General features: G+C 30.7%; 3 protein-coding genes across 4 annotated transcripts; all 3 read left to right on the top strand.

Annotated features, from left to right (window-relative positions):
* Window positions 1-5,830: 5,830 nt before the first annotated feature.
* Window positions 5,831-6,271, top strand: LOC100778170 (uncharacterized). The gene has a single exon (XM_003527798.1). The coding sequence runs from the start codon at window positions 5,831-5,833 to the stop codon at window positions 6,269-6,271; it is 441 nt and encodes a 146-aa protein (XP_003527846.1).
* Window positions 6,272-9,698: 3,427 nt separating this feature from the next.
* LOC100777634 (uncharacterized) lies at window positions 9,699-11,812 on the top strand. The gene is made up of 2 exons (XM_014776933.2): window positions 9,699-9,728; window positions 11,375-11,812. Exons 1-2 carry the CDS (start codon window positions 9,699-9,701, stop codon window positions 11,810-11,812), a joined length of 468 nt encoding a protein of 155 aa, XP_014632419.2.
* Window positions 11,813-20,580: 8,768 nt separating this feature from the next.
* LOC100777118 (leucine-rich repeat receptor-like serine/threonine-protein kinase SKM1) lies at window positions 20,581-24,862 on the top strand. 2 transcript variants are annotated; one of them, XM_014776260.3, is made up of 3 exons: window positions 20,581-20,762; window positions 21,131-23,829; window positions 24,203-24,862. In XM_014776260.3, exons 2-3 carry the CDS (start codon window positions 21,216-21,218, stop codon window positions 24,532-24,534), a joined length of 2,946 nt encoding a protein of 981 aa, XP_014631746.1. In that variant the 5' UTR covers window positions 20,581-20,762; window positions 21,131-21,215; the 3' UTR covers window positions 24,535-24,862. The 2 variants fall into 2 exon arrangements, with proteins under 2 accessions (XP_014631746.1, XP_014631745.1); XM_014776259.3 differs by having other exon boundaries at window positions 24,194-24,862.
* The last annotated feature ends 2,381 nt before the right edge of the window (window positions 24,863-27,243 follow it).

The raw sequence follows: 27,243 nt of genomic DNA, 5'->3' as shown, positions 1-27,243 counted from the left end.
AGCATGTACCTGCTTCTGTTGTGGCATTGATGACTGGTTTTAAAAATCATCTACGCGTTACGTTAATTGTTTTTTTTAGAGAACATTAATTGTTCTCTTTCAAAAAAAAATAAAAAATGGCTACGGATCAGCGTGGCAGATGCAATTATCGCATCAATTTTTAATTCTATCATAAAATCAACTATTTTAAGGATGACTGTTTTCAGTAGTCTTGAAAAAAAAAGGTTCATGTCGATCCATGAATGAAAGGTATTATGGGAAATATATTACGTAAGTGGCCAAGTAAAAAATTTAAAAATGATTCACGTTTTAATTTTGTTGTTTAGACTACAAAAAATATGTTTATAGAATCAAATTATACTATTATAAGTTATATTAACTATTATATTATCAATATTTTTATATAAAATATGGTTTTACGATCTAATAATTAAATTATAATAACATATCATATTGATTATTAATTTTTTCAATTTTTTTTTATCAAAATTATATTGGACAATTATATAATTGAAGAGTTCTTATTTATATATTTAAAAAAAATATATTAACTAATTTTGACATAAATTAAACTACAATTCTAAAGAACAAACTTACAAATCTCCAATCCACCATGGCACCATCCTTTCTTAGCTTTGCTACTTTCGTCCAACTCAACCAGTATAACTTTAATATTTTATGCTATCCAATATCCATGTCTCCTAGCTTCCCCAGAAAAAAAAAAAAAAAAAAAGCTTCGTAGATAGACTTTCAATTTGGGAGCTAGCAAAGAGAATGCCACAGCTGGAAACAACTCTACGAATAGAATGGACCACTTAGAGCCTCTTTGGATTATAAAAAATATATATATTTTAAGAGCTTTTCTATTGATTTTTTATTATTTAAAGCTCTTCTAGCTTATTTAATAAAAACTTCTTCTTTTACTTTAAAATTTAGATAGTCTTTCCTTCCAGCTTCTAACTCAATTTTGAGAAATGATCTACCAAATATGATTTTAGCCAAGAAAATCACCCATAAAAATAAAGAATTTTGAAAACAAAATGTAATTCAATTCAAACATGTGTTAGTAAACTATAGGTGAAAATGTAATTTTCATTTTCTTATTTTTTTAAATCTACTATTACAGTTAATTTTTATTTTTAGTTTAGACATTTTGCTTATTTTTTTTTAAATTGATAATTTTAAAAGTGAAAAATGAAATATGTCAATTAAAAAATGGATGATTAAAATCATAAATTTGTTAAAAGTAAGGGATGAAATGTCTTAATTAAAAAAATTAGAAAACTAAAATACACATGAAAAAATAGGAGATGAAAATTACATTTTAGCCTAAATTAAATTATACGAGTTTAATGTCTATACATTGATGATTTAAAATAATTTTACAGTGTCATACAATTATATATCATTGTTTAAATTATTTTAAAAATTAATAAACTTATCATGTTAAATTGGATTACGGTTTAAAACTTTTTATAATATCAATATATAACTCTTTTTCTCGTATATGCTATTTATTTTTTCTATTTCCGTGGCTAGATCGAGCTTTTGATAATGATGAATATGTTTCTTTGCGTGATAGGGTGAAAGAGAGAAATTATAGTTTTCGTGAAAGCTAATGATTCTAGATGATTTGCAAGGATAGTGAAGAATCCAATTTAATATAAGTATATGTTAATCTGTTTTATTTACTAACTTGAGTTAATATTTTCTCAAAGCCTCCTTTTCTGCAAGTCATCTTTAGAGGTCTAAGTTTTGCTAACAGTCACAGTTACAGAACAAAGCAGTCACATCCCATATTCAAGTAAATAAACAATGTTTGATAGAGAAGCAACGCCTTTAACTCATCAAGATAATTTCTCATTTTTTTTTTTATAGTTCAATCTTAATGGTTAGTTTGTTAATTTTTGATAGTAAAGATATTTAAACTCTTGTTTTGTTTCCTCGATGGACACACTAATATTATGCAATACGTAAATCATCCGAGTATTTTTCTCAATTCTTAATGATTTAGCATATTAATTCCAAATTAATGATTTAGCAAGGGGCTCACAAGGGATTAGCGAATGACATTATGCGATAGATTAGATAGAGTTAATTTGCAAAGTAAGGTGGTAGTTGATTAGCAAGGGATTCTGCGAGGAATGGCTACAAAATTAGTGGTGGAATAGATTGTCACAAATTAGAAACCTGATTATAGGGAGAGAATAAAAAATAATCTCTCACAACATATATGGTTGCGGTGAATTGTTCCCTTCCTAATGCGCATCATATTTAATGAATTTTCTATTAACTTGTAAAAAAATATTAGTGAATTAAACATTTCCCGTCAGTGGCTTTCAGATCCAGTGAGTCAATAATTCTTGTTCGACACATTTGCAAGCGCTTAACTCTCGAGTCATGCATTTAAAAGAAATTGCAGAAAAATTTAGCTTAGATGGCGTATTTTTTTCATTCGAAAAAGTAATTTTTTATGCTTTGATGTATCAGGTAATTGGGCTGATTTGTCCCATACTTTTTTCTTTTTGTGAAAACTGATTTTACCCGTAAGTTATCTAATTAATGGACCATTAACTAGAGTGTGATTAAAAATGATCAAATTTGGGAATGGCTATTCTCATCTCCTACTTTTTCAAAAACTTTTGAAAAGCCCTATTTACCTTTGGCATTATTTCCCCACACCCCCACTTCCTTTCCTCCTTCTCTTCCAAGTTCCCACCCACCTCCGTTGCTTGCTCTCTCTCTCTCTCTCTCTCTCTCTCTCTCTCTATATATATATATATATATATATATATATATATATGAATTTTCAAGTTTTAATATGGTTATTGAAATTTAATATTAATAATATCAGTATTTACTATTTAATAACTTTTAATATTCATATTTACCAAAAATAACTTTCAAAAACAAAAAAATAAATTAATCTATTTGAAAATTTTCAAAATGTTATATTATTAAAACAATACAATAGAAATATGATTTTGTTTTATAATATACAATAAAAACATGATTTCATTGTATATTATAAAACAATCATATTTTTATTGTAATATAAGCGGGTGAAAAAATATAAGAAATATAATTTTGTAATATTAAATATATAAAAAAATTATATTTTCACACACACACACATATATATATATATATATATATATATATATATATATATATATATATATATATATTTCACCCCTTATATATTGTATATTTACAGCTTTCTATCAAAAAAATATTTTGAAAATATAAAAGTTTTTTAAACGTATGGGGATGAGAATAGAAATTCTAATTTTGTAGAATTTCTAAAATGTTATTAAAATAGTGTGATCCAAATTCTTTTAGGCTAGTTTTTGGAATGAAAGCAGCATGTTGGATAGATACAAAGCATTTTTGCTTTAACCACTCCCATTTCCTTCTAAGTGCACTCCCTTTTTTTTCGTTCTAATTTTTTTATCTCACACACACATATATATACACCCTTTATGCGCACACCATTGACACATAATCATTATTTAGGAATGATTTTTCCAGAACAATATTTTGTTTTTAACATTTTGAAATGTATTTTTTGGAACACAATTTTATTTTAAACATTTAAAAAGTACTTTTCAGAATATTAAAAATAAAATTGTGTTCTAAAAAGTACCTCTTGAGATACTATTTTGTGTATCAGGAAATACTTTTCATAGTGTTAAAAAAATATTTAGAAAAACTAAAATCCTTCAATTTGGATGACCCTAAAAGGTGCTATGCTGCAATAACTTGAATAAATTTAAGATCTAGTCATACCTTGCTTCATATATAAAATGAGAGACATTAATAATTTTGTGTGAGTGAACAAAAATAAAATAGGAAAAGTAGTTGGAAGCATAAATAACACTACGTACATTGGAGTTCAGAGATGAAAAAACTCTAACAGCTGGAGTAAGAGATCAAAGGGGATGAAGAGAATGAAAGTGAGGAAAGAATGTGATGAAAGAGATAAATGATATGTTGTTGCTATGAAAGAGGGAGAAAAAGATTCGAAAAGAAGAGGTTATTCAATATATTTTAACTCTTATGTAGGAAGAAAATTTGCTTGAAAGTGAACAATTCACCAATAAATCCCTTCAGAAGTAAAATATTAGTCTCGATGAACAATAAAAAAGCACTCATTGTGATCAGAAGTAAAATATTAGTCTCGATGAACAATAAAAAAGCACTCATTGTGATCATATGCCTAAAAAACCAAATACGATAAAATTACCCAATAATTCTACATTTTTCAACTTAATGCCATACATTAGGATTAGTTTAGCTTGATCATCTCTAACGGAACGTCATCTAGCAGCCAATTCCTCATAATATATGATTGAATACCATCCCCGACGTTCAACTTGATCAAGGGCCGGAAACCGCTTGCCAGTTGCACTTAGAGCTAGCCTTTATCCTTGATTGATTTATCAGTTTATATGCTGATATTAAAAATTTATTGAAGCATTTTATAATATATTATAGAGTTGAGCATTTTATTATAAGAACACCTCGTGATCATTTTTTTTTAAAGAGGAAGTATTATATTTTTCATCCTAACGACAAAGAGTTATAGATATCAAAACTCAAAACGTTTTAAATGGTTTCTTTATTCAAACCTTCAAGAAACTCGTGAACGTTAATTACTACCTTTATTTTCTTCCCTTCCATAAATTTAACTCCCTCTCTCATCACATGATTTCGGATTTCGTTAGTTATATCTTTCCGGCGACATGATATAATATTTTCTGTTTGTTCTGCAGTAAGTCATTTTCTACAATTGTACTCTCTTTTTATCAATCAAAAGGTAAAAGTAGAAGTGGTATATATTGGTGTTGTTGGGGAGCATTGAGTACCCACAGTTTCCAGTATAGTGGTTTGGTTTTCCTTCCGGGTCGTAGTTGTTTACTACTCTCGCTCTCAGCCTCTCACACAAGAGAGAAATTAAAGAAAGACAACACTAATAAGGTGAATTAATATCAATTTATTTTTATTAGACAAATCACAAATACAATACTAACAAACTAGTACTAATCCAGCACGTGTCATATGACATTTCTTTTATATATATATATATATATATATATGAAAAAGTTAAACTTTAAACACACATTTTAATTAAATCTGGAGTATATATATGCATGGATGAAAGGATGAGAGAAATTAATATAGAAAAAAATAAATAAAAAAGAGAGAAAAATTGATAAATATAACAGATGATCGACAATATGATGAGAAATGAAATGAGAGCTAAGAAGAAAAGGACTGAAGTGATCAAGATAAAAAAATGTGTATACAAATATAATAATCTTTGTGTGTGTATACAAAAGGGTATTCAAGTTGCTTTGTGCTTTATATGGAATTAATGCATGCATATGGTGTATAGTTACTTGGATACGTGATCCAGTAAAGCGTGTTGAAAATTGAAGTGCCCTTTTGGGTTTCAAATTGAGTTAACAAACAGAAAGGTGACGTCCCAGAATATTGGGCTGAACAAAATTGAAGTCGTTATCTAAGCATATGCCAAGTGTTCGTCAAATATCTGGTTTAAGTTCAGGCCTTCTCCTTGTCCCTTTCATGTTAATTAGAAAAAAACAATTGGAGTCCACATACATCTGCCCTTAATTAGTTAGGTTTCTAAATATATTACCTATCTCAAACCCCCGATCCGGGTAGTAGTAGTAGCTACTCCAATCTCTTTACTCTTACTCTTATAAATACATATACATACAAACAACTAGAACAAAAATCAAAACATTATTATTGTCCTCTAGCTTTGATATATAGATATATATTTCTCATCTTCATAGAGATATATATGGCCCCAAACCAGCACTTTACTAATGGTTTTCAAAGCACTACTACGGTATCTGATATAACCTTAATTGAACGCAACAAAGAAGTGGCCCTAGAAGAAACACATGATGACGAGTACTTACCAATCGTGTCCGAGGTAGAGAATGCGAAATGCGAGTGTTGTGGAATGTGTGAGGAGTGCACCCGCGAGTACATAAGGCGGGTGCGTGACATGTTCTCGGGGAGGTTAATATGCGGGTTGTGTGCTGAAGCTGTGAGTGTGGAGATGGAGAAGAATGGTGGAAAGCGAGAGAAAGCTGTGAAAGAGCACATGAGCGATTGTGTGAAGTTCAATAGGCTTGGTAGGTCATATCCTGCTCTGTATCTTGCTGAAGACGTCAAAGAGATCTTGAAGAAGACTCAGAAAAAAGGCCATGTCAAGGCCGGGGCACAGGGACGATGAAAAAAGTCTGTATGTGGTGATGTCTTGAATATTATTAATCTAGATTTGGTTTTTGGTTTGAGATTTTCTGCTACTGCAACATTAAAACTTTCTTTTTTACACATATTTAGGATTATTAATTATTAGATGATCCTAAACTATCCCTATCACATGGTTTATAATTTGGATCAATCTTTGTAATAAGATTTATTAAATAAATATATGTTACATAGAGATGGATGAAGAACATAAATAGATAAAAGAGTAATTTATTTTTTGATATAAGCTATAAAAATAGAGTTTATCTATATCTATATAGACAAAATAGATTTGAAATATATATATATATATATATATATATATATATATATATATATATATATATATATATATATATATATATATAAAAGTGATATAATATGATAAGAAAAAGGATGAAAAGAAAACAATAAGTTAATAGAATGTTTATAATCATTTCATCACAATTTTCTATTTATTAATAGGATGTGGTGATTTTAGCTAAATTCTTATTAGATGTTTGGGTAGAAATATTTTACACCGATAATATGTAAATTAATAATAAGCTCATTTGATACATGCATGCAATAAAAAATATTTTAATTTATATATACACTGGGTTTAAAACATTTAAAAAATGTTTATATTATAATATGTATAAATTAAACTCTTACAAAGATTTTAAAAGTGAGTATATTTCTAAAATAACATATATATATATATATATATTTGTGTTAATTTATTCACATCGTCTAAGAATTACTTCAGCTCCGAATTGAACTAGCCAAACAAATTTCAGTTCACGTTTCTTTGGCCATGACTAAGTGTTATATATAGTCATTTCAAGTTTGAACATAGGATTAATATAATTTTTTAATCAGTGATGTATTAACAGAGGCAAACTAATTTTCCAGATCGAAATCATGACCACTAAGAAGGTTTTCATCAGTGTATATAACTTACTTTCAATTTACTTGATTAGTTCGGTAATGATTTTTTTCTTCTTAATCTTCTTCCTCGTTTTTTATATAGTCTTCTTCATTAACTCATAAGGATGATCCGTTCTCAATATGTACGAACTCCAGTTTTAGTGTTCTTAAAAAAAAAAACTCCAATTTTAGTGCAGGAATAAATTACTTTATTTATAGAGTAATTTATTTTGCCCAGCAGTTTACTAAATGATGTATATATATATTTTTTAATTTGAGAGAAAGTTTCCTAAATGTAGTATATCACACAATACAGTGAAGAATTAATGCCATGACCATCTGTATAAAGGAAAAAGAGAAGTTGCCAATATTTGATGTCAATTATATTATATATAGTATCATTGATATAATAAAAAATTAATTGACACATTCATCAAATTATAAATAATCGTATATGTTAAGATGCTTAACTTTTTAATAATTAATTAATTTAAAAATTATATTTAAAATAATATTAATTCATAAAAAACTACACTGATAATATATCAAAATTTATTTGAGAAAAACATATATATACATAATTGCACAAATTCTGTTAAATGTTAACTCATCATTAGGAAGGACTTAATTATCAAGATTTCTTAATTTATTTAGAATGTTCAATTACGTTTTTCTATTTTTAAAAGTTTTAATAAGTTTGTTTTATTTTTTATAGTTTAAATTTTTTAATGATATCTTTTATATATAATCTACATAATTAATTAACTAATTAACTATGTATTTGTACCGTAAATATTTTTAATTTATATTTTCAATATTTTTCCTAAATTTCAAATTTCTGTACAAATTACTAGTTATAAACTATCTTTTTTATTTGAATATATATATATATATATATATATATATATATATATATATAGAGAGAGAGAGAGAGAGAGAGAGAGAGAGAGAGAGAGAGAGTAATTTTGATCAATCTAACAATATATGTAATATAAAAATAAAATAAAGCGGTTTGATAAAATATTAATTACTTCTTTTGATCTATTTCATTGTAAATTTTAATTGAATATAGTAAATTTATTTGTGTGTGCTAAAGTATTATTTAGATCTTTTTTTATAATAGTTTTTAATTAGATTTATCAAATATAATAAATTTAGTAAAGTGGTGTGCCAAAATGTTAAATGCGTGTGCATGTGTGTTATTTGAAAAAATGCATAAGAACTCTACCTTGAAAACTTGGACTAGGTGGCTGATATTTAGGACTCTTTTAAAAACTGACTACTAAAATGTGGCTGTTTTAAAACTAATTAATTATCAATATGAGATTGTTCTAAAGCTACTGTAGATCATTTTATGGCAGTCACAGAAAGGCGTTAGAAAATAATTGTCTGTAGTTTCTTTGAGACCACCAGAAAATAATTGATCAAAATAATTTCTAGCAGCGCTTTTTGTGATTAAAAAAAAGATCGTTTATTATTAATTTCAAAACAACCTCATTTTAATAATTATATTCTAAAAAAGTTCTGAATCGGTCAATCACCTCGTCCGGCCAGGTTTTCAATGTAATTTTATTTATGATTTTACTTTTCACTGAAATTCCTGTATATCCGAAATCCGATTATGGTTGAAGCAATTTGACAGATATTAGTTTCAACTAAACATGCATTCATATGATTTTATGTGAAGTAACCTGAAAGGAATTATATAGAAATATGCAAATGAAAATTGTTGGGAATTAATTGAAATAAAAATATAAAGATCGAAGTCATGTTTCATTTCATGTATGGGGAATAGGCTTCTTGTGCAAATATTTTTGTCGATAAGCTCCCTACCCCACTTTCGATCTCTGTGACTAGAAAAAAAGACCTTCGGTGGCCAAACTTGCTTTGTAAAAATAGTTGGGTTTAATGCACTAAATTGTTTTGTAAAAATAGTTAGGTAGACAGAAACTTAATTTAAAGAAATGGTTAGGTTTACGGTTGAAATTTTTATGGTTAGGTTTTAAAAGGAATCAGTTTGATTATTTTGCTCAGAGTTCTGTCAGAGCATTGCACCTGCACCTGCACCTGCCCCTGCCAATATTACGCACAAACCCCATCTCCACAAGTTCCTGTTGAGTGGTGATATATATGGTGTGCAACAAGAATTGGATTTGAAGGGAGTCCTAGCCTGAAAACACATACCAAATAATAATAGATAAAACAGATTATAATATATATATGGTTGAGAAGATTCTGAATTTATCGCTAGAGTTTAATTCAGAATCTTCTCAAACGATAATTTGTTTTTATATATTACCAAAAAGAGATTTCCACTGCATGGTTTGCATGTTCACTATACTCAACACTGTTAGTTATCTATACACCTGTCTATTTATATGTACATAAAGAAGGAATTCGCTTAAAAAATAAGTCTCTTTTAGTTTACCGTTCTTAATAATTTTTTATATTACGAAAGTTATAATAAAGTGGTGTTCAAAAATCATTTTCCCCTCCACAATATGGCACTTGCTCGTGTTGCTTTGAGGAGGGTGTATATAGCTACTGGCTCAAAGTGATCCTTATCCCTTCGGGCCTCCAAGTCGTATTCAAGATAGGGATAATGTATTGAACCGAGTTTCTCTTCTCCTTGATGATTACGTGCAGAAAATCACCTTTGAAATTTGTCATTATCCAACATGTAGTTGGTTAACACCAACCAAATATGTCTTTTGCTTATCACAGATGCAAGGAGTATGTAAATTTTGTCTCTCACAGTTCACAAATAAACCTGAAAGCAACACTTTGTTTTTGTCTCGCACTAGCTAGTTCAAAGATAATTCACATAGATCATAGATATAGACACAGGCTGTTTTTTTAGTTTCACAAGTTAGAAAATTATTATTTACACACGCATACAAGCATTACAACAGGAAACTTCAGGAGATGCTACTAGCACTATACCCCACGCCTCCTCTCCCCTTCCCAATTACTAGAATAGGTTCAGTTATTATCTTGGAATTTGGATTTACGCTTAATTCAATGTTTTCAATAAACAATATGATTGTCCCCCACTTTTATATACAAGACAAATGTAATCTGTACAAGTTTTAGGCCTACGAGTCTCGGGGGACAAATGTAATTAATCTGTACAAGTCTTAGGCTTAAGCTTAATTTTAAAAGGTTAAGTTATGTCTTAAGTTCAAATTCTAATAATTAAGTAATTATAATTCTCTGGTTTGGGAGGAATTATTTGATAGTCTTATATTGTCATAATTACGACTATTTTTTATGATACATAATTTTTAATAATTATTTTTTTATAAATTATAAAATTTGAATATAGCTTATATAAACATTAATATTGGTTGACACTATAAACAGGTAGCAATTTAAGACCACCTAATAATTTATCTTGTTTTTTTCATTATATTTGTTTGCTCTGGTTAAGCAGTGTGCCACGGTTTTGTTTTTATATCTACATAACCGTGATCTGTTTCTCTATTTCCTTAATTAGATTGCTTCTTAATTTATTTAAATTTCAACCATAGAGAGCAGTCCACGTATGCATAAAGTTCCGTATGGTATAGTAGCGGCCACTTGCTCTGCATACATGCAACATTTTCTGAACCTTCACGAGTTAAAGCCAGACACAAAAGATTAAAACTAATTTAATTTCCAACTTCCTAATGTCTTTGTAAACAGGGAATAGCTAGCTAGCTATAAGTGTTTGATGAAGTGCACTAGATTTATTATTACTCAACATGTAGATATGTAACATATTTCTTTTATTAAATCTTAGCTAAACCATATCAATATAGCAAGCTTGTTGCAGGGCTAGTGGACCAATTAATAAGTATTGATAGAGGACTTTGCATGTACAAATACAGTTAGTCTGTAAAGGCATTCGAGTTGTCACTTGTCAATCAAATGCATCGCTACTTAAAAAATCTTATCTAACTTTACTTTATATTATGACTCTCTCAACCACATCTTATGTATAAATAAGCATTTGCACGCGTCCATTTGGCATCAAAGACAAATTATTAAGAGCAAGCTAGTAGTTAATTTTTCTTACATGGTACCTGCTCTAGCAAATACTCTCTTAGCTACTTTACATTTATTTCTTCTTGTCTTCTTCTCAATTAACATACATATAGTTTGGCACTTTCTATGTGTTAATTTGTTTACTAAACAGGAACAGAATCAGCAAAAGCTTAGAAATGCTGTCTCGGACGTGTCGAAGGAAATTGGAAGATACTATAATGAGTTGGAGTTGGAGAAGAAACTTGGTGCTATTGAAGAGGTGGAACAAGCTGAATGCCAATGTTGTGGGATGAAGGAGGATTGCACCACAGTTTATATCACAGAGGTTCAAGAATGTTATTGTGGGAAGTGGGTTTGTGGGCTTTGTTCTGAAGTTGTTAAGGAAAGAGTAGGGCGAAGTCCGAAGGTAGCCATGCAAGATGCTTTGAACTCTCACAGGGATTTCTGCCAGGAATATAACGCCACCACCAGGCTTAACCCACAACTCTCGTTAACTCTTTCTATGAGGGAAATAGCCAAAAGAAGTTTGGAGAATAGGAAATCTGTGTTAAGCATAACAAAGCTTAGTCGGGCCATTAGTTACCCCTGAAATTATGAGAAATTATTAAGTTGTTTGATTCTATTAATCTCTGCATGACATGCACTGTATATTATAAACTTGAATATATATTATATAGAGATTAGTGGAGATTATAAACATGTGGTGATTCTGTCTCCTAAAAATATAGTTAATTCAAACTCAATATCACTAATAATATTGAACTTATTTTCTCATCATATTATTTTCTTTAACAACATAACTATCTACGTTCTTATATTAATAACTTTCTGTCTCAACAATAAAATGAACTTTGTTAATTAACAAGTGCTGCAGTTGTTATTATGTAACCTTCATTAATGGAAAAAAAATAGACATCCACAAAAGAGAGGGTGTCAGGAACGAAGTACGAAGCCCATGGTTTTAAGATCTGGATTTGGAGTAGTTAATTAGTGCGGGAAGAGATTTTCTCATGTTGGAAAAATTTTGAGCTTCTCAAGTGTTACAATCCCAGTCAGCGCAGTCACTAAATTGGAACAATAGAATAAAAATTAAACTGTTGATCAAATTCATTCGGGCATTATTCAAAACAATAACTCGAATTCTCGAAATAAGTTATCTAATTTTTATTCAAGTTTCAATTTAATGACTATAGTTATGTACCTTAGAGACCAAATGAGCATGCATGGATTGTGATGCTATATATGCATTTTGCTTATTATCATCGTAATATGTGTGACGCTAGTAAATAGCCTTGTCCTTGTCCCTTACGAAGGAAAATGGATGTTTACATTCTTTGGGATTTCCGCCTTATTTAGTTATATTTATGTAATTGATGAGTTAAATGGTAAAGTTATGATATATAGTAAGGATTGAAAAATGATAAAATTAGGGATGAACATATGTTATACATAGGTGAATTTATCTTTAATTCTTACGGAAAAGAAGTTGATTACAACCAATTAGCAACTCCATCACCAATTAATACTGAAAAATTAAAGGTACCATTTGATTTGTTTAATCTTTTTAATAATTTATTTGTTTAATCTTTAATTTTAATTAGCTTTAATAATTAATTTGTTTAAATTAATATATTGCTGTTTAAACCAACTGTTTAATTTAATTTTAATTAATGATTAACTTTTTAATTTAATTCATTTGTTTAATTTTGCTTCTTTTCCATTTCTTTTATGTTCTTTTCATACATGTTTTTACCTAGTTTGCAATCTGTTTTTTGACATAGCTTCTTTCTTATGCAAATGATTTGAAATCAATACATATATTTTGGTTCCTGTCTGTTTCTTTTCCTTAGTTAGTTTTGGTCTTTCTTACTTATGTTTCTGATCTCCTAATCTATCTTCTCTATTTCTTTATTTTGTTGCACATGTTTGGAATTGTGTAGCCATTGACCCAACAATTAGATCAATCCTTAACTCAGCCATTGAGTGTGCTCTACTCAACTTCAAGAGCAAACACCAGAGGGAACTCGAAGCTGCCAAAAAGTTGATGATCAAGCGGTTGTTTTGTTGGTGGAATGCACGTACGGAAGAGTTAGTAAGAGAAGATATTCAGAGAATGTAATGACTGTGAAGTTGTTTGCGCAGGCGTGGAAGCAATTTGAAGAACTTCAGAATAGCTATCTTTAGTTATGAAAATTCAATGGCTAAAAAGGAGAATTTGTAACTCCTGCCCCTCAAGTTAGTGTCTCTATATTATTTGAACAACTTACACTGATTAGCTTGATTTGTTGTTTGATTTAAAGACATTCCACGATTATGTGACTAAATTTCATGTTTTAATTAACCTTTTTTTTATTATTAATTTTGGTTGCCTTCCATGCAGGTAGGAACTTCAAACAGGTTTGGAAGCTGACCACCCTTTTGACTCAGTAGCGTGCCATTTTTTTTTGTTTTCTTGTCAATTAGTCTTGTTGAAATTTGAATGTGTAATATTTGGACCAAAAAAACTTTGTTAATATATGACAATTTATGATATTTCTAAATACTACTTTTATTTGGTTAAGTGTATGACTTAACTTTCATTTCACTTTTTTACATCATTTATGTGCTGTTATTGGTTAAGAGGGAGGGAGTTGCAAAGGAATTATTTCGTGTAAAGTATAATTGTTGTACACTTCATTAAAGTGAAGTGCGAAAATAGATTTCCCTGTTGTCTAAAAATAAAAGTATTTTTTTCCTTTTGAAAGAACTTATGAATTAACTTATTTGAACTTACCTTCCGGTAAGAACATTTTTAAGTGGAAAAATCTATTTTAAATTATTGGATCATTTGTTTAGGTCCTATGATATCACATATGATACAAGAATTTTTGTCAATTTTTACTCTAGTAGTAGAACTCAATTTGAGTTTTTAGATTTTACTTAAAAAAACAGAATATTTTTTTCTCTTTCAAATAACATTAAAAATAATATATTTTAAAAAAATGAGTTCTTAAGAATTCTTTCCCTAAAATCCCACCTCCAACATAAAAAATTCTTGAACAAGAATAATAATTGATTTGGTGGATAGAGATTCTTGAGTTCAAGAATTCAACTCAAAAATTTCTATTAAAGATGTTCTAATTATAATTATATTGAAAAAATGTTAGATATATTAATTAGAAAATATGATAAGCAAAATAAAATGAGACAATAGCTTCAAAATTGTGAGATATGTTTGGCCCAATTACTCCACCCTCAATTGTAAGCAAACTCTACTATTGTCATAGCTCCTATAGCAGTTCTGCCAGCTAGCACGAAAGCATTGCAAAATTTTAAATTAGTTGGCAAACAGCCCATACAATTGATCCAAGTTATTGTTAGTGAAAATCTTGATCATAGAAGTTTCTTAATTTTTTTTTATAAGTCATTTCATTCTTAATATCTACACGACCTTTTTTATACCAAAAGAGTATTTTAAAATCTATATCCGATACACTCTTTTAAGTTCTAATTACATTTAACAATTTAATATTAATTTTATTTAACATTAAAACGAACCGCTTAAGTACAAATATCCATCAACATCAACTTTATTTGATCCAGTAGTTGTTAATTTGTTGGTTGATCATATTGATATATTTGCGGATCATTGCCAGCTTAAAACCAAGTTGGAAGGGTTTCTAGATGGGTTTCATGTGAATGATTAACAAAGAAATTGACTATAAGACTATAATTCGGCACTTTTCTTAGAGGAATCTATGGAGTTTTGACACCATCGTTCGGGTTTAACACCAAGTGGTGCTCAAAATTTGGTTCATCCTACTACTAGCCCATGTTAGTGAGTTAGTCACCATCGTAGTGGACCTTTTAGTTCAAAATTAATATATATTATAGTGCCCTTTATGAAAAGAAAAATGAATAAATATTTTTTGCACGAGTTACTTCAATTTATTCTCTTTGAAAGCCCATTAAGACTTTTTCTACCACATAATTGTGCTTAATCTATCAAAGAATTATTAAAGTAGAGCTGAGTGATTGAACTGCACCACTAAATAAGAACATGAAACCCTACAAATTTTAAAGAGATTCAGACCCCATCAAAGGGTAATGGATCGGCTTCACATCATGCACACCTCACTCTATATTGAATAAACAAAAAATGTGAGTGAATTGTTACGGACAAAACAAATATATTATAAACATACTGCTGAAAAGTGCGTCATATTAATCCATATTAGTATTAGTACATATGAAAGCACTAAACCAAGACACTACTTCTCTTTACAGCATATTGGCACGATTCCACTTTCTACATATATGACATAAGTTTATAGAAAATGGATCAATTATTGAAACAACAAATAATCGTGAATCGTGTTTATTTATAAGATTTTTGGTACCTATATATACATTTTTTTTACACAGAAATTAACCTCTCATTTTTTTATTTTTTTTTTGACAGGGCTCTCATTCTATTATTTTAACAACTCATTTTTGGCCACTTTTCTTTATCCTCCCAAGCATTAATCACGAGCTAGCATTATTTATTGTGTATCATTAAGGGAAGACATGGAGATGTCTGAATTATTTATATATTTAATTATAAAGCTCCGGAATGAGAGATGAACAACACTCAAATTTAATGTCTGCGACGGCTGGGATTAATCCTAAGAGCAAATGTTACTTAAATTAAGTCAACTTAAGCAAAAAAAGATATTATGATTTTTTTTCAGCCAAAAAGTATATATATTATAATTATTAACTACTTAATATTTCTAAATATAATTATAAATTATTTTAAATATTTACAATTTTATGAGATTTAGTTTATTGAATTAAGTTACTTTTTAACATAAAAATTGAAACTATATATAATTAAAAAGATACAATTCAGACTTAAATTTATTATTTTACCCTTATGAATATAATACCTACTACATATTTACTATAAATTTCAATAAATAATCTATCTGAACCATTTAAAGACTATTTTTTTTTTAAAAAAAAAATAGTGATTTTCAATTTTTTTCTTCATAATTTACTTTTTTTGTCACTGCAAACTTTAATCTTAATTAAAACCAAAAAAATTTGGTTACAAATTATCACTATAGAGATATTATTTATGTGGAAAAATACATGAAAGGTTTTGAGATAATATTTTCAGATTAAGATCATGCCGGGGCTAACTTTCTTTTAGTCATTGACAAAATTGGTAAAAATTTGTACCAATTTTAAAATCTTAACCAAAAATTATAAAGTTAAAAAAATTTGAAATCTAATTAAATTAAACTTAAAGAGTAAAATTTATAATATTTTTAATTATCAAAATTTTATTTAGTTATATTATTTACTTATTTCCACAAATTTCTTCATTTATATAATGAAACTTTTAAAAAATATTTTTTTTCTAAAAGAAATAATTTAAGGCTAATTAATCACATTTTTTGTCCTCTAGATATTACAATTATGCGATTTTGGGTTTTCAGGTTTCAATTGTGCAATTTTGATAAAAATTTGTTGATGTGATACTAGATGAGAATAATTAATTAATACTAGTTCTTGAAAAAAATTATTTTCAAAATAAATTTTTTTATTAAAATTATACTTTTTTTTTATCATAATTAACCAGGTAAGATTTTGAAAAGATTATGTATGTATTGATAATGTATATATATGGATAGAAACTATACCCCAAGACATGGTAATTTTTCTCAGAAATTAAATTCTTTTAAAAAAAATCTGTCAAAATTATATTATAAACGTTCTATAATAATAATAATAATAAATATATTTTAAATTTTTGATAAAATTTAGTATTAGTTTTCGTATTTTAACTTTAATTTGATTGATTTAATTTTTTAACTATAGAAAAGTAATAATATTTGTCCTTCGTCACAAACAATTTTCATGGACTGACAAAATTCATTGTTGTTTTATGAAATTCGGATACTAGATTAATTAAGGTTGAAGTTGGAGAATTAAAATCAAGATTCACCGGAAGTACATGAAACATATTTTACTTGTTTTCTTAAGCTTCTCTAAACAAAATCATAGTAGTACACCCTTAAAAATCAATGCAAAGTTGTGTTAAACTCAAAGTTCAACATTTAAATTTAATTTCAACATGCATATATATGCAACAAATTCAAAGTCCAGTAGTCGTTACTGCCCATACTAGCCATGACCACCATCATCAACAGTACTTTTGATAGGTAACTGCACCACACTCCCAGTCCCGGCCACCGCCACCATATAATATGTATCGCTGTGAAACAATATATCTACTTTAGCTACTATCGTTATCATCACTGACAGGTATGTGTGAACAATAACTTCAAACCTTATGCGATGGTTTTTATAACAAAGGCTGGTGACCTCGTATTGACATCTCTATCACCAACCATGTTAACATTGTAAACAGTACTGTCATCGATCTCTTGCTTAATTAGTGCGACTTAATTTCAATTCTGATATCTAGCCAGATTTAGAATCGAATATATATTCGTTGAATATATACAAGATTAAATTAAAAATATATAGTATATGATTTTAAATTACAGTTGCGGTCACGGTGAGACAAAAAATCTTTATATTATGAGTAATTGCGGAAAATACAGTTAATATAGTCGTTAGTTGCAATTATGATTGTAATACGATTGCGAGTGTCAAAATATCTTGATGCTGCGACCGTTAGTGTATTACATATGCCACAAAGTTTGCATAAGTGGTTACAGCATCATACCAAAATCTTATATATAAGAAATATATACATACACACACCAATTTGCCATACTATATGCATGAGACTATATCCACAAGTTAAAATTTACCTATTAATGCCGATATTCCCTCTAAATGGAGGGCGCTATGTGTTATTTAATTTATTATATTATGAAAGTTAAAAGTGCATGATTTTATTATATAATCAATGAAGCTAGTGGGAATGAACGACAACAAAAAAAGGAAAAAGAAAATGGGCCGGCGCGGAGGTAGAGGATGAGAAGGAGATAGGAGATTGGTGAATTGAGATTTTTGAGTGTAAAACCCTAGAAAATGGAGATGGGCAAAGCATGCCGGGTGTGACAAAGACCACACACTGTATATTCCTTCGAGAAAGGCAGAGTGGGTCCGTTACTTCTCATACCATACAGTGATATAGAGATGCATAGGTTGAACTTTGAAGACTACAGAATAAGAAAGAAAGTAAGTAAATGATTATTATTGTTTTTATTTATTTATTATGGAATTGATATCAAATAAATTTTGTTGAAAGTGATAACTAAATTTTATTGGAAAGGATGAACGCACACAAAATAATTTTTTTTTAATATAATTTATTTTATATTTTAAAATATTTAATTAAAAAATATAAGTTATTATCAACTATGTTAACTGTCAACTATTGTATTATTGTTTCTTGTCACAGTGAATGTGTCCACGGGCTCAGTAATAATAATCAGTCTATGTAACGTAAAAGACTCGCAACTTTTTTCTTCTTCTTTACATTCTTCTACTTTGTGGTTATATTTAATTTTGCCCTATATTATTTCACTTTCAGCTTTCTTTAGCCATTGTTCTGCTCATTTCTCTTTGCCTCACTTGTAACTCCTATTTGTGTTAGTATGGTACACAGTCTACACACTACCTTTTATCCCTTTTTCTCACCCTTAAAGTTATTTTCTTCTTCTTTTTTTCTCTCTGCTCCTCCTTATGTGAGAGCGAGAATCCAAGGTAAGAAAATAAAGTCCAAGCAAAAGTGGTTCAAGAATCTTGCTTTTTAACATGCCAAGGGAAAGCTAGCTGGTGTATTCTGCGCTCCACCAACGTCTGCCCTTGATTCATAGAAAAATTACACGATCGACCACCCCCTTCAATGTTAATTTGTTGTGCACGCATGTGTGTGCCTTCAATTATAATTTTGAGTGAGTCCAAGGAAAAAGTGAGATTTGTTATGAATGCGTACGTCTGAAAGATAATAATAAATCACAAATGAATATAACCCTGATGAACTCGATCAATGATAAATATTGTAAAGCAATCGCCAAGTCAGCCACAAAATGAAAACCCACGTAGGAGATAATTATAAATTTTTTTTTTATTTCTATAACAAATTGTGGAATAAATTTTTCCAATAATTAGGAAATTACAAAAAAAGAAAGATAAAGTAAGATAAATGATGTGATGAAAAAAAATAAAAATAAAAAACATTATTATACGAGAATGATCAAGTTATTCCTCTTCTTCATATTTTATTTTCTTATAATCAAATAATTATAACAAATAACTCATTTTATGTTAATTTTATAATAAAAATGAATAATAAAGATAAAGATTAACTCTTTTAAAATTATTTTTAGAATAACTTTGGTGACTTCTCATATCTTATAAATTGTTTTATACAATTTTCTATGAATAACTCATTTACATAGTCAAATAAAACACAAAAATCTATGGCGCAATCTAAATGTTGTCAGATAAAAACTAAAAAAAATGGCGTGAAATTTTGTTTCTACATGTTTCCCTTTCCATTTCCGACAACACAATTTATCAAGAAACAAGTCATTAAGATTGCTGGCGTGCATGGATGTGTTGTCCTCATCTCAGAAATAGAATTTGATCAGCTATTCTGTTCAAATACCCCTCCTACCTTCTTTGCATGGTTATTTTGTCCGACAGACAGAATATATATATCAGAATGAAACATCAAATAAAAACCACACATATAAGGTTCTGACAACATAAAACAAGCACACCGAGGTACCAAGATAACCCAAAACTTTACCTAAAGCAAATTCACCACTCTACGGCAGCTTCCATATCATATCTTTGTTTTCCATTCGCACTATATATAACTACTATAGTCAGGCCAGTAAAATAATACATCAAAATCAAAAGCTAGCGTTCACATCGACACACCATTAATTAAGCTTATGATTTTTCAGATATGGAAATTATAGAAACTAATTAGTAGAACATGAAGCTGATATGATATTACACATGATCATTCACCAAGTTACATTTTATCAATTCCGGTGTGTATGCTTTACACCTTTGAAACCTTTCCATTAGTGTTTCTAATACTATAATAATAATAATAGCAAGAGTTTGAAGAGTTTTGTTTTCAACGGTTACAGAAATTCTTTGTCACTTTCTCAAGTGCTATGCCAGTGAGTTAGTCAAAGAAAAAAGAGCATTTTGGTAACAATCCGACAAAATCAGAGCCTTTTTTCCAACATCTGTCCCTGTTATCCTTTCAACCGTTTGTGTTCCAACACCAATCTCAAAGAAGTCAAGGTGCAGTTTTGTAATTATGTCTCAACCCCGTGCCCAATTCCACCATTCCCATCTATTTAAGCACGCACACATCCATCTCTCTCACGTCCAACCCATCCTCTTCAAATAGTATTTCAATTCCAAGAATTCATCATCGAATATCCCTCTCTCCCTAATTTGTTTTCTTCCAATCCAATTCTTCTCTACACTCAATTCATTTTGACCCCAAGCTGCATCATCGATCGTCAGCAGAGAAAACTAAGTACTCCTCCAATTATGATAGTTAGGTACGTATAATAATATCTTTTCATTATCTATGCCACTTTTGCAAATTCTCTTCTAAGTTAATATCCTTGGTGCATGCATAATATCCCTTAACATGAACTGACTCATGAAATTAATGGTAGCTAGAAGTCAAACGCATCACTCATAGCCCACCTGCAAAAGCAGTATATATGTTTTTCATTTTTGTTACAAGTAGACATATATTCTTTCTCTTTTTATATAGACATATAAAAAAAATCATAGTACTTTATTATATATACATTCTTTCTTTCTGCTCATGATTTTTTTAATTGACATACTATTGAACTGTGATCACTGATCACTAACATAATTAAAAAGTTACGTTAATCATGCTATGCACTTTTTACAGCTTGGGATCCGAGGAGTTAAATCCAACGCAGATAGAAGACTGAATTGTTGCTTAAAAAAATAAAACTCATCAGGAAGCTATAGACATGGCCAAAGGATCTTATTCAATGTCTTCAAAGACAAAATCAATGAAATTCATATGCCTCTTCGTGTTCATGCTCAACTTCCACTTATCCCATGGACATCAACAAGAGGTTCAGCTTCTGTTATCCTTCAAAGGTTCTCTCCACGACCCACTTCATTTTCTCTCCAACTGGGTCAGTTTCACTTCCTCTGCCACTATCTGCAAGTGGCACGGCATCACCTGCGACAACAACAACAACGTTAACTCTTCCCACGTTAACGCTGTGGTGATCTCAGGAAAAAACATAACTGGCGAGGTATCCTCTTCCATTTTCCAACTTCCCTACGTCACAAACCTCGACCTTTCCAATAACCAGCTTATTGGGGAAATCACTTTTACCCACTCTCTAAATTCTCTGTCTCCAATCCGTTACCTTAACCTCAGCAACAACAACCTCACTGGCTCCTTGCCTCAACCCTTGTTTTCAGTGCTTTTCTCAAACCTCGAAACTCTGGATCTGTCCAACAACATGTTTTCGGGGAACATACCCGACCAAATTGGATTGCTTTCCAGCCTGAGGTATCTTGATCTCGGAGGAAACGTTTTGGTGGGAAAGATTCCAAATTCCGTCACAAACATGACCACTTTGGAATACCTTACGTTGGCTTCAAACCAGTTAGTGGATAAGATACCAGAAGAAATTGGCGTAATGAAGAGCTTGAAGTGGATTTACTTGGGCTACAACAACCTTTCAGATGAGATTCCAAGTAGCATTGGAGAGTTACTCTCTTTGAATCATCTTGATCTTGTTTACAACAACCTCACTGGACCTATTCCTCACTCTCTCGGACACCTCACCGAGCTTCAGTATCTTTTTCTCTACCAAAACAAACTAAGTGGTCCAATTCCAGGATCCATCTTTGAGCTCAAAAAGCTAATTTCACTTGATCTAAGTGATAACTCTCTTTCGGGTGAGATTTCCGAGCGTGTGGTTCAGCTCCAGAGGCTGGAGATTCTCCACCTTTTTTCAAACAAGTTCACTGGGAACATTCCAAAGGGTGTTGCATCTTTGCCTCGGCTTCAGGTTCTTCAGCTCTGGTCAAACGGATTAACCGGTGAGATTCCTGAGGAGCTAGGGAGGCATAGCAACCTCACTGTGTTGGACCTCTCCACCAACAACCTCTCAGGGAAGATTCCAGATAGCATATGTTATTCTGGTAGTCTTTTCAAGCTTATCCTCTTCTCCAATTCCTTCGAAGGTGAGATTCCAAAGAGCTTAACCTCTTGCAGAAGCCTTCGTCGTGTGAGACTCCAAAACAACACATTCTCGGGGAAATTACCATCGGAGTTGTCCACACTGCCTGAGATATACTTCTTGGATATCTCTGGTAACCAACTTTCTGGAAGAATCGATGACAGAAAATGGCACATGCCGTCGCTTCAAATGCTGAGTTTGGCTAACAACAACTTCTCAGGAGAAATCCCAAACACTTTTGGTACTCAAAAACTTGAGGACTTGGACTTATCACATAACCAATTCTCAGGTTCAATTCCACTTGGTTTCAAAAGTTTGTCAGAACTCGTAGAATTGAAGCTCAGAAATAACAAACTCTTCGGTGACATCCCTGAAGAAATTTGCTCGTGCAAGAAGCTTGTGTCGTTAGACTTGAGTCACAACCATCTCAGCGGTGAGATTCCAATGAAACTCTCCGAGATGCCGGTGCTCGGCCTCCTCGACCTGTCGGAAAACCAATTCTCCGGTGAGATTCCGCAAAATTTGGGAAGCGTGGAGTCTCTAGTTCAGGTGAACATATCGCACAACCATTTTCATGGAAGATTACCTTCCACCAGTGCTTTTCTTGCCATCAACGCGAGTGCAGTCACTGGCAACAACCTCTGTGACCGTGACGGTGACGCTTCAAGCGGTTTGCCACCGTGCAAAAACAACAATCAGAACCCAACTTGGCTCTTCATCATGCTGTGTTTTCTACTAGCGTTGGTTGCGTTCGCAGCAGCTTCTTTTCTCGTGTTTTACGTTCGTAGAAGAAAGAACTTCTCGGAGGTGCGAAGAGTGGAAAACGAAGACGGGACGTGGGAAGTGCAATTCTTTGATTCCAAAGCCGCGAAGTTGATCAATGTAGACGATGTTCTGTCGGCTGTTAAAGAAGGAAACGTTATGTCCAAAGGAAGAAACTGGGTTTCGTACCAAGGGAAGTGCATGGAGAATGACATGCAGTTCGTGGTGAAGGAAATCAGCGACTTGAATTCACTTCCAATGAGTATGTGGGAAGAGACAGTAAAGATTGGAAAGGTTCGTCACCCAAATATCGTTAACCTTATTGCGGCGTGTAGGTGTGGGAAGAGAGGGTACTTGGTGTACGAGCACGAGGAGGGGGACGAGTTAAGCGAAATTGCCAACAGTTTGAGTTGGCAACGGCGTTGCAAAATCGCTGTTGGCATCGCAAAGGCGCTTAAGTTCTTGCATTCTCACGTTTCATCCATGGTTTTGGTTGGAGAGGTGTCACCGGAAATAGTTTGGGTCGACGCTAAAGGCGTTCCTCGCCTCAAGGTCACCCCTCCCATGATGCCATGTTTGGATGCCAAGAGTTTCGTTTCTTCGCCCTACGTTGCTCAAGGTACTTAATCAAATCACTATTTTGTTCCTTCACAAATCTTAGTCTGTTAGTTTTTGATAAAAATTTAAATCTGTAACTTCTTCTCCATTTTCTTCTTCCTTCACCTTTCTTCAACCACTATTTTGTCCTTTAATTTCAGTATTCATAAATTATTATGGTTTTGCATGTTGCCATGTCTTTAATTATAATTTGGACGTCACATTTTCATAGGATGATAGAGTTTGCTCACAAGTTCATGAATACGCACAAAATTTTATGGATTTCATAATAATCGTAATCCATAATGTCTTATCAGTCTTATATTATGTCATAACATATAATATAGCTTAATGGTTTGTGATGGTGACTAATTCTACAATTTCAGAGGCAATAGAGAAGAAAAATGTGACGGAGAAGAGTGAGATATATGGATTCGGAGTGGTGCTGATTGAATTATTGACGGGAAGGAGCGCAATGGACATAGAAGCTGGCAATGGCATGCATAAAACCATTGTGGAGTGGGCCCGCTATTGCTACTCCGATTGTCATCTTGATGTGTGGATAGATCCTGTGCTGAAGGGTGTAGATGCATTGAGCTATCAGAACGACATCGTTGAGATGATGAATCTTGCGCTGCATTGTACCGCCACTGATCCCACCGCAAGGCCATGCGCAAGAGACGTACTCAAAGCCCTAGAGACTATTCACAGAACCACTTTTTGTTGAGTTTCACCACTCAAAACCTCAACTCTCTCTCATTATCCATCTGATGAGCATTCTCTCAAGTCTGACCTTTGCTTATCGATTTTGTTTTCTCTTGTTTTCTTTTTCTTTTCTTATTTTCAGTTTTCTCTTTTTTGCCTTTTTTTAATCCTTAATTATTTGTTTAAGGTTTTTAGTTTAGCATAAGTAAGTTGTTACGTTGATGAAGGGATTGCTAGGGAAATGTTTGCTTGATATTTTACATAAGGGTATGTTGACATACTGCTGATGAGTGTAAAAGTAAATGTAAATAAATTGAATGTGATTAATAAATTAATTATATCATGAAAGCAAAGCCATCATCTATCTAATTTGTATTTCTCGTGACATCTACTTTTTCTCTTTGCTAATTGATACACTCCTGTTCATTTGCAAGGACTATTGCCTATGCCTTTTCCACCCAACAGCTGGATATCTCTTTTGCATAGAGGCCTATTTTCTCCCAGTTTTTGTTCGGATCTATACACTTCTCAAACCTCATTAGCTGTTTATTACCTGGTTTGCATACTAACTAAAATAATTTTTTATACACACACGAAGAAAATATATTATTTTATTTTATTTTAAGAATAAGAATATCATATAATTTTATGTATATTATATACATTCACGTTATATAATAAATTATGATGCTGTTAAAGTTGTTATTTTTTATTTTCATAAAAAAAGTTAAATTCTTTTTGTCATTTTGATATATCTTGCATGATTACGGATTTTTTTAAAGAGATTAATTCAGTTGAATATGAAATTTTTTTATACCAGATTTCAATATGGGAATGGAAGAAAAGAGTTTGACGCATCATGATCACAGAAATCGTAAAGTGGATACTCTTTGATCTTTATACGGAGTGGAAGCCCAACAACAACACTCATTTTGTGGGACCGCACTTTATTTATTCATTACGGCTTTGATGATATTTTTTGTCCCGTTGTCGAACAATACTCTGCAAAAATTTGCTCCAGAATATAGAGCCAAAAAAACAAAGCAAAGAATTGCATTATACCAATAAGCTTACAATCACGCAACTCAAAGCTGCATGCAGAAACCCAGTTTGACAGCGAAAGAAGCAAGTCAAGGAACACTTCGATTCACCTATGTGACTTTTATGCTCACTTTATATCACAAAAGCCAATAGCACTTTGTTTACATACTAAAAATACACAGTTTATAGACTAAGTTACATTCTAAATATACGCCTTTTATGGTCTCTATTTTTCATCTCAATTTCCCATCAATTATAACCCTGATGTTAGCTAGGTATAATTCGAGAAAGTCATGGTTCCAAATGCTTCAGCATTCCTTTTCTTCTTTTGGTCTATCTTCATTCTTCATTCTTCAGTATTTCTTAAACTCAGTTAATTCCAAAAGCTAGTTAGAAGGAGAATATCCTAATTCAGTGGATATGCAGAAATGGACAGTATTACAAGAGATATGAACCAAGCTTCAGTATTTCATAAATCCTATATATATTTTTTTTAGTATGGATCACATTCTACGTATATTTTTCAAAAAAATAATTTTATTCAAATCAAATATGACTATTATGAATAATAATTTTTTTAATTTTTTTTAACATAATTATATCTATGACTCAAATTCAAGATTTCTAACCAGCTGCTTAGAACAACCCATATATATTTAATTAACATGAGACATATAAATTTAGAAATGGTTTATTCTAAAATACATATGTTACGTTTGGTATTGCTGCAACCTAATCATGCAATCACATTCAACGTTCCGATTGTCATAATAATACAATCACAAAATCTAACCCGCAGACAGACAGACATTCAACAGAAATTAACTTTTGATATTAAATACAATGATAAGGCGACGCATTTATTCTTTTTTGGTTTGAATGCATACTGTAAATGAGACCTTTAGCGAGGTTATGATTATAGGACTGATAAAAGACACATTGATTAGATTTTTTTGCTTCTGGGAGACTCCCGTTCTTTTTTTTGTGTTCATGATGCAAGTTTGAATCTATGATGATGGCTGTACATGCACAATCACTGAAGATGGGCGTCTGGTCTCCTTTCATACATAACAAACTTAAATTACACTCAAACATCGGATTTAATTTTTTGCTAATTGTCTCTTACTTGGTTACATGTATGGACACATGCTAAAACCAACATTTGATTATCCCAATTTCCTAATATCCCTTTTTTCCTTTACCTCGAATTTAAAAGTGTCTTGTCAACAAAATAAATAACAAATTGCATTTTAGCATGTATTTTATTTTAACTACGGGTACGACATGCTTATTTTTATCTGAATAAAATTTATAGTGAATATATTGGAATATATTAATTATATTTTTGATTTATAAAAAATAATTTATTTTTTATATAAGGTCATTTTTAACCAAATTTCTTTTAGAAAATACTATTAAATTGAATTTAGAGATAAATATGAAGGAGGTAATTAAAATTAAAAGGGATATACAGATGACTAAAAAGATCAGGTCATTTAAAATGGTTGAGAGATTATTTTTTTTACTAATTATAAGACAAGTATGTAAAATGCATATCTACAAAAGAAAGAAGAAACATAATTAGTATTAAAAATATTTAATTGAAAAATAAGAAAAGTGAAAATCTCACTCCCACCAAATTATATATTTTAATATATGAGTATACAAAGAACAGGAAATGGGGGAAAGG

The sequence above is a fragment of the Glycine max genome, chromosome 6, assembly GCF_000004515.6.
Source record: "Glycine max cultivar Williams 82 chromosome 6, Glycine_max_v4.0, whole genome shotgun sequence".
Classification (NCBI taxonomy): Eukaryota; Viridiplantae; Streptophyta; class Magnoliopsida; order Fabales; family Fabaceae; genus Glycine; species Glycine max.
The sequence above is the reverse complement of the archived record's forward strand: the minus strand, read 5'-3'. Positions and strand labels throughout refer to the sequence as shown.

Coding starts and splice junctions, on each gene's coding strand:
- LOC100778170 (XM_003527798.1), top strand. CDS start 5,831: ATGGCCCCAAACCAGCACTTTACTAATGGTTTTCAAAGCACTACTACG.
- LOC100777634 (XM_014776933.2), top strand. CDS start 9,699: ATGGCACTTGCTCGTGTTGCTTTGAGGAGG. Junction 9,729..11,374: donor CTCGTGTTGCTTTGAGGAGG/GTGTATATAGCT, acceptor TTTACTAAACAG/GAACAGAATCAGCAAAAGCT.
- LOC100777118 (XM_014776259.3), top strand. CDS start 21,216: ATGGCCAAAGGATCTTATTCAATGTCTTCAAAGACAAAATCAATGAAA. Junction 23,830..24,193: donor TTCGCCCTACGTTGCTCAAG/GTACTTAATCAA, acceptor CTACAATTTCAG/AGGCAATAGAGAAGAAAAAT.